The sequence below is a fragment of the Pygocentrus nattereri genome, chromosome 8 (assembly GCF_015220715.1).
Source record: "Pygocentrus nattereri isolate fPygNat1 chromosome 8, fPygNat1.pri, whole genome shotgun sequence".
Lineage (NCBI taxonomy): Eukaryota > Metazoa > Chordata > Actinopteri > Characiformes > Serrasalmidae > Pygocentrus > Pygocentrus nattereri.
Genome location: NC_051218.1, coordinates 9,960,390 through 9,968,112, shown reverse-complemented (window position 1 = coordinate 9,968,112; position 7,723 = coordinate 9,960,390). Strand labels below are relative to the sequence as shown.

At 42.3% G+C, this 7,723-nt stretch overlaps 1 protein-coding gene across 1 annotated transcript; it reads right to left on the bottom strand.

Annotated features, from left to right (window-relative positions):
* Window positions 1-221: 221 nt before the first annotated feature.
* Window positions 222-7,023, bottom strand: tmem168b (transmembrane protein 168b). The gene is made up of 4 exons (XM_017690343.2): window positions 5,206-7,023; window positions 4,602-4,744; window positions 4,197-4,471; window positions 222-3,178 (listed from the first exon to the last, which is right to left on the bottom strand). Exons 1-4 carry the CDS (start codon window positions 6,340-6,342, stop codon window positions 2,631-2,633), a joined length of 2,103 nt encoding a protein of 700 aa, XP_017545832.1. The 5' UTR covers window positions 6,343-7,023; the 3' UTR covers window positions 222-2,630.
* Between the last annotated feature and the right edge of the window lie 700 nt (window positions 7,024-7,723).

The following is a 7,723-nucleotide window of genomic DNA, read 5'->3' as shown; positions in this document are numbered from 1 at the left end:
ATAGATTTGAAGACAGACCAACAAAACGTTTTTAATCTTGTACAACCACAGTAGTACTTTTAGTAGTAGTATTTTGCACATATGCAATTCATATTTATTCTTCTTTTATTACTGCTGTATCTGATTTCAGTACCGAGGTTCTTCTGTGTTTTATTTGCCCCTTCTGTTAGAACTGATGTACATTTTTTACTACTTTACATATAAATCAATAACAGACCGAGTTGCAGGGAAAGGAGTGTTCTTTTATTTTGGGAAATCTATTCTCAGTAAAGTTTTCATGCATGTGAGTAAACCGTAAACACCACAGTACCCACTACAGTTCACATGGCTTGCATATGACTGCGCCCTGTTAACATCAGCCAACAGTTTAAGCCAGCCCCATACACCTCAACGCCAATCATTTTCAGACAATAAGGCCTCTCGGTGAAGCTATAAGGCACTTTTTTTCCAGAGGGGGGGGTAATTACTGTACTGATTAACATACATGTCTGCTTCTAGCACGCCAATTAGAACTGTAGTGTAGTTCAGGACTAGACAGAATTTTCTACAAAGAACCTTCCTTAACAGCGATATTGCCGCAAAAAAACCTGGAAAATTGTACCTTTACTTCTACTTCAGCAAAGGTGGTCATCTAACAGACTATATCTGTCAATCTAGGGCAAAGTATTTAGCACAGAGGTGTCCAACCTTATCAGCAAAGGGCCGGTGTGGCTGCAGGTTTTCATGCCAAACAAGCTGGAGCTCAGCCGATTAATCAGTTGGTCTCCTTCTTCAGCAGTTGATCAGGTGAGCTCCTGTATTGCTGGAATGAAAACTTGCAGCCACATTGACCCTTTGTGGATAAGACTGGGCACCCCTGATCTAGGATATGTACTGATTAACAAACACAAAAAAACTGTTTAACATTGCCTCGGTTTGGTCATGCTGCGCTGTCAACACTAAAGCACAGTATTACTACATTACATTCAAAGCTGGATTCTGCTGGTGAGGTAAAGCATAAATATCAAAATTTACAAAGGGCAAAATACTATATAGTATAATAAACAAATTGTCTCCAAAATAGTTCAATATAAATATATCAAGATCTACTAAAAAACTGATCTGAATTCAGGACCCCAGTGGCCTGTAACCTGAAGTGACTCATGTTTCCTATACAGAATCTACTTTAAAGCCATAGTTTGTTTCAAACGAGGGAAAATAGTAAACCGAATAGTGAATGGCTGAGTGTTATAGTGTATGGAGGAGGGGATGCAAGCCGATTCACATTAGGGCTGGTCTGAACAGTGTTTCACAGGCTTGAAATGCTCGCTGAAATTTCCAAACAAGTCTTTGTTCTCAAAATGACTCTTCAAAACTATATTTGAAGTGTTTTTAGCCGTCCCTCTCAAGGAACAGATACAAAAATATAAGCCAGTATTTTCTCCATTTGTATGCGAGATCCAGTCAAATCACACACTGCCATTTTTTCCGTCTTCTATGCTGAAAACAATACTTCACCAAAATGTGATCTCCTCATTGGTGTGGTAGTTTGAAGTGCAGTTCCTGCCCCGAACTATCCATGTGTGGAGTATTGTCGCAATAAACAGATTCACTGTTTATGCTCTTGTTTAGACCCTCTATAAAATCGTTTAAATGGAACAGGAAAGGAGAAAAACGAGATGACGTTCTTGTCTGAAGCAGTTACGCGGGGGAGTTGAGATGGAGGATGTGTGGATTGGATGCATGGCAGTACATAGATAAGGATCACTATACTTACAAGTATGATATTCTCGACAAACTTGTCACGGCTGTGTCTCGTCTCAAATCGTGAACTGAGCATTGTTCTTCTGATGAAATGTGCTTAGACTAAATAGAGAAATGACTACCAATGTAACAAATAAATACTCAAGAATTTAAAGGATTCAGGCCAGCCCTAAATCACAGTGACCTATAACCAAACAAGTGTTGATGAACACTTCAATGCCTAAACCCTATCCCTGAAAAAGTGTTAAAAATGGTTATGAACTGTTAAAAAGAAACAATAGCAGTAGTTGCAAGCTGTGTAACAGCAAGATTAGTCAAAAAATATGAAACGGTTGATTTTGGCATTGCCCACAGTAACCTGTTAGCATCCATTAATCAAGTGCTGGTGATTTTGCCTTAGAAGACAATTTCCTTTGTGATAGTGACCATTGGCCTACATAACAATTTACTGATTTCACTTATTTTTAGATCATTTCTGTCATAGATGCACCCAAACAAACTCACTCACACACAGATTCCTTTCACTCCTGAGATTAAAGACAATCATGGTGCCATGGTCACTGATACCAAGAGCTGCCACTGCTGAGGTTCATCAGACAAATATTCATCGCAGTCATAACAAAATCTCATGTCCTCGATATGGTAACATCATAGTAGGAGAAAAAAATGTTAGTTTTAATGTACATAGCATTGTTTTTGTTAATGTAACTCGAGGCCATTTCTATTGCTCCTACAAATGTTTACTCAATATAAAGAGCAGCTTTTTTTTAAAAACTAAAAAAGCAATAAGTAAGGTTTTGAGATTTTGGTATGACAGCGACGATATACAACAAGTGCTAAAATCTGCTGAGCTCCGACGCTTTTCAGTGACGCTGCACTGTCCATTTCTATGACCTGACCAATTTGAAGCCCTGGCCAGTGTCGAGCACTGCCGGAGGGAACCAGTTGAGTTTGAACCTTCGCAAAAAGCGCAGACAGATGCCACAGAGCAAAAACAGGTTTAGAGCACTGCACCAATGGACCAGCTGAACCACGGGGTATGTCAAACGGGGGAAATACATCTTCCAGTGCTTAGCCACATCATTTCCTGTAGGTAAGTGGAGCTTGTAGTCCCCCCAGTGTCTCGAGAGGCCGTATATCGCCATTACAGTTCTCCCTCGTTCGGCCCATCGGACACAGCTGTCTGGGTTGCAGTTGAAGTCGACCCACTGGGAGGTGAAATCTCCAAGCTGAGGGGCATTCTGGATCTCCAGGTCCACTGAGTTGGATAATGTAGCTCCTTGTACGGCTACATACATGTCCTTCACCCTCCGCACCTCCTTCACCCAGGGGAGGGAATTCTCAGTGTCCAGAATTAGAATGAGGCGAGAGCAGTAGCCGGCATTCTTCTCTCTCCAGAGCTGCACGATCTCGTCTAGACGCAGTACGTCCCCACCTGAGGGGAGGAAAACAGACCAAAGGTTCTTAATGACAAGAACCTAACATACCTGGAACTGGAAAGAAAGCCATTTACATCTAGTGCTGGAGGAATTGCACCTAAGGCACATCCCCGCTGGCGAAAGAAAAATCATGTTTTCTAACACTATAAAAGATGCATGAGGCAGCTCTCTGCCCTGTGATTTCTTCTGAGCGAGCAAGTCACCTCATTCTAAACAGAAATTAGATCAGTAACTGCTTAGACTGATTAAACAGATCAGTAATAACAATAAAGCATGAATGAGTGATTTCTTGTTCAAAATGGCAGCCTGTGAAACAAACACCACAAACAAAATGGGCTGATCTAAATAAAAATCTCAGAATTTCAGCTGTTACATCATATTCTTTACATACTACATGATGGTGGCATTAAAGGAAAATATTCTATGAAATGGCAGAAATAGCACTTTCTTTGCACCTTTAAAGGTTAAGCAGCTCTGTCTAAAGCAGGTTTTCTTAAAAAAAGGCTCTAAAAAGTTATATTTAGATTCATAATTAGTCAACTGTTTTGTCACATTTCATTTATTTCCTCATTGCAGTTTCCCTCAGGAAAATATTCCATATGTGTCAGGGATTAAAGCATGTGGGCTGAACTGTAATCACACAGTACTTACTGCTAATCCTCCTTACATGTTGGGCTATACAGCTACACATGCACCCTAGTGCTGTGCTGTTTGACATAACTCACATTTGGTAGGAGGTGACATTTCAACTAATGTGATCCATACTAACGTTTAAATCGGCTAAAGAGCACAAAAAGGTATGAGAAAAAGAATCCAATCGATAACATATTCTCTATTCCTCAGATCCTCAATCCAAGCACACGGACATAGTCAGTTCCCAAATCACCTGAAGAAAATACAAGCCTGTAGCATGATAATTACCTGGGTCAGGTGTTTTAGGAGCTGGAAAAGATTAATAAACATAGGCTGGATATGTGACCCTGATTAGGTTAACAAAGCTTCCCTCTCTCTAACCTGCCAGTGCCCATTCTCCAGTGCGGTGTGTGTGGCCACTGTAGAAGAGGACATAGGTGTCAAAGCGTGGGCCGTCAGCTGTGTGGGCCTCTAGGAAAGAGCGGAGTTTGGCCTGTATTGTGCTCAGCGTCAGTCCGCTGGTGGAGTAGTCACAGCCATGTGTCTCGATCATGTGGTGGGAGAAGAAGCGCTGCACGCTGTTCAGCATGCCTGTGGAGCGCAGGTTCAACTCCTGCACCTGATCTGGAGGCAGCAGGGTGGGCTGACCATCCGGGCTAAGAGAAAGAGAGAAGAGAGAGAAGCCGACATCATTAAATATGCAAATTATGTCAAAATACAATTAGTCACTGATGATATTGATGGTTTTAAGTAAATAATGTAGACAGATAAATACATTTTATCTACCTGCAGTAGTTTGTAGGAATGACCACTGCATAGCCAACAGATGTACCTCCAAGGCAGTTTCCCAGTTCATAGAAAAACCCATGAGCAAGTGACTCCAAAGGCAGGACCAGCAGAAATACACTAATGAAAAGACTGTTGGATGGCTAAAGGATGTAAAATAAAATTTAAAAAATCATGTTATAATGACCTATAAAAACCCACACATGCTAAAAACCTTGACAGCTGACTATCTTTCCTTTAGTTTAAGTTTCTGTAATAAACTGTAACATCAAAAAAATTACAACAAAATGCAAACCACAGCTTACGTCCTTCACGACGCAGGCAGTAGGGCTGCACAATATATTGTTTGTTAATCATTATCGCAGATGTGCCCAAATAAAAATGTTTTTTTACTGCGTGCTGTGACAAATTTTTGATGCAGAACTAATATAATGCAACATAAGTAAATTATTTTAATGAACCTAATGCAGACCAGTCATATTATTGGTTCACCAATGCTCAATTAATATGCCACAAGGTGCGTCACAATATGTATCAACATAATCATAATTCTAGTATTTTGTCCATGTTGTGCATATCCCTAGCAGGCCACGCACAAACCTACCTGCCATGACAGTGCTCCAAATATGACTGTAGACAAGAGGCTGAGGAACACCAGGCGTTTTGAGATGAGGCAGAAGTGGCGCATCCCCCTGGAGGCCATCACCCTGTCCAGAGCTCCCAGCTCTGTCCTATGAACCACACAGGCTCTCTGGCAGTCGCTCAGCTTGCTGTGAAAACCCCACAGAGTGACCAGGAACACCACGTGGCAGATGATCCAGAAAATGCTTGAGGCTGAAAAACTGGGGATCACGATATACCACTGGTCCAGATTGCCCATCTTAAAAGCAGACAGGACCAGAAAGGCTATTTCGATGGCCAGAAGGGGCAGAAGAGTGAGGCGCCTCCACAGCCCACCTCTTCTCAAAAAGGGTGACCAGCGCTCAGTCACAGAGAGACCACTGAAATAGATGTCCAGGAGGGGCTCGCAGACCAGCCGGCTTAGGAAGCAGGCCAAAGCGTAGGGGTTTGTGGTTACCCCTAAAGACTTAAAAAAGAATACTGCAGTGACCACTGAGAAGCAAATCAGGTTGGGAAGAGCCAGGAAGGACTTCATTCGCAAGTCTGTGACTAGTGTAGCGACAGCCAGCGCCAGCACAGCCAGGCTCATGGAGTCCTGAGCCACTTGGGTGGTACTGGCCACTGCGAAGCCTGTAAGCTCCAAGGCCTCAGCAGACTTCAGCAGAGCAGGTCGATGCCTGGTGCAGCCACACACTCGCTCCACCAAAGCCCACAATGTCCTGATCAGTACACTGGCCACCAGCATGTAGCAGGTGATCTGTTCCTTTAAGTCCATGTCTAGGGAAGAGACGTTGAGAAAACACAGCAAGCCCAGCAGGAAACCCAACCACAGGTGGAAGAGACAGAGACTGACCCGTTCCATGCTGAAGTAGTAGTAGAAGATGCTGGCCATGCCCAAGACAAATAGGCCCAGGATAAAAATGACCAGCAGCACAGGCTGTGCAGTCCTCTCCCAGCGTACATACAGGCCCAGGCATACAGCTACAAGTAAGTTAAGAGTGGACAAGTAGCCCAGATAGCGAATGGACATCCACAGACTGACTCCTTTATTGATCTCCTCTAGTCTAGTCATCGCTGCATACAGCGAATGGCTCACACAGTAACGAAGTAGCCTGCACATAATCACACTTAACGCTGTTTCACACTGAAGTTTAAGTCAGAGAACTTCGTGTCTACTTTAGTGACATCGTAACTGCGGCATATAGCTACCCATTTCAGAATAACTAGTCAAGCCATCCTCAGCTGTGCAGCAGAAAAGCGTAAAGAGGATGTAAATGATACGACTACGAGTTTGTTTTCCTGCTAGCCACTCAGGGAAGTTGCTAGCATTTGCTAACTGGAGCTAGCTTCTAACAGTCTTTAAAAGTGTCGAAACCGCTCAAACTGTTTTGTACTCCCCCACTAAGTATGCAAACACAAACTCCGGAAAGCTTTTAGACTAAAGTGAGAAACAGAAGTAGTTAATGTCCTCGGCTAAAGCGATGTCAGTCCGCTGCCGGCATTGGCCACAAGCTAAGTTAGCGTTAGCATTAGCTTTTCCCTCGCTGGCGCTGAAATTTGAGAGACCGCTGACCGGACATTCGCGTCCGTCTGGGCTCCGGCAGGCATGGACTGCAGGGTCATACTTCACACAGTGGAGATCACCGAGTACGCGAGCGATTAATTCTACACAGCAACTCCACTACTTCCAAAACTTTACTTCACCATCTATCCCGGAGCTGTAAATAACTACGGCAGCCCTGCGGGGACACACTGAGATTTAGCGAACGCCACCCAAAGCTTCTCATCCTCTCTTCAGTACGGAGTCCCTGAGGCCGCACTGATTAACTTTCAATTATTCATGTTAATTGGGATTTATACGTTTACGAATTATACAATGTTGAGCCCACTATTTACTATTTCGAGGCCATGAATTAATATATTGAAGCCACAAGTTGCTCATAAATTGTGGCCCCAATATAATAATAATTCACGGTCTCAATTTAATAAGTCCTTGCTTCAATATAGTAAGTTGTGGCCTCAATATAGTAATTTGTGACCTCAAAATAGTAAATTGTGACCTCAATGTTGTAATTTGTGGCTTCAATGTAGTAAATTGTGGCCTCAATGCATTAATTTGTGGCTATGCATTGTTAGAAAAATAATCACTGTGTCACCTTAGTGGCTCCGTAATTGAAGGCTGAATAATTTTATTGAAGAATTTTAAATGATGAAAATAAACCTGATGTTTGCCTTGAGCATGTTCTCAGTTTTTATTATATCTGCCAACTATTATGTTAATAAGCAAAAATTAGCAACTGTACTCTGATGCTGCATTGTTTCCTTTGAAGTCATATTCAGGGCAAGCAAAGTACAGAGAAACTGTACTTCAGTATAGGAACTGTGTCAATATCTCAGTTTAAAGTGTAAGTATGAAGCCAAAAGGTAAAAGTCAGAAAGTATCAGCACACTCAAGTGCTTAAAAGTAAAAAATAAATGTTTTGAAAATAAATTGATGTGAG

Bases quoted from the DNA above. Each gene is read 5' to 3' on its own strand.
- tmem168b (XM_017690343.2), bottom strand. From the start codon at position 6,342: ATGTGCAGGCTACTTCGTTACTGTGTGAGCCATTCGCTGTATGCAGCG. The intron at 4,472-4,601 runs GTAGATAAAATG...TCTTTCTCTTAG, and splicing joins ATTCCTACAAACTACTGCAG to CCCGGATGGTCAGCCCACCC. The intron at 3,179-4,196 runs GTTAGAGAGAGG...TCCTCCCCTCAG, and splicing joins TGGAGAATGGGCACTGGCAG to GTGGGGACGTACTGCGTCTA.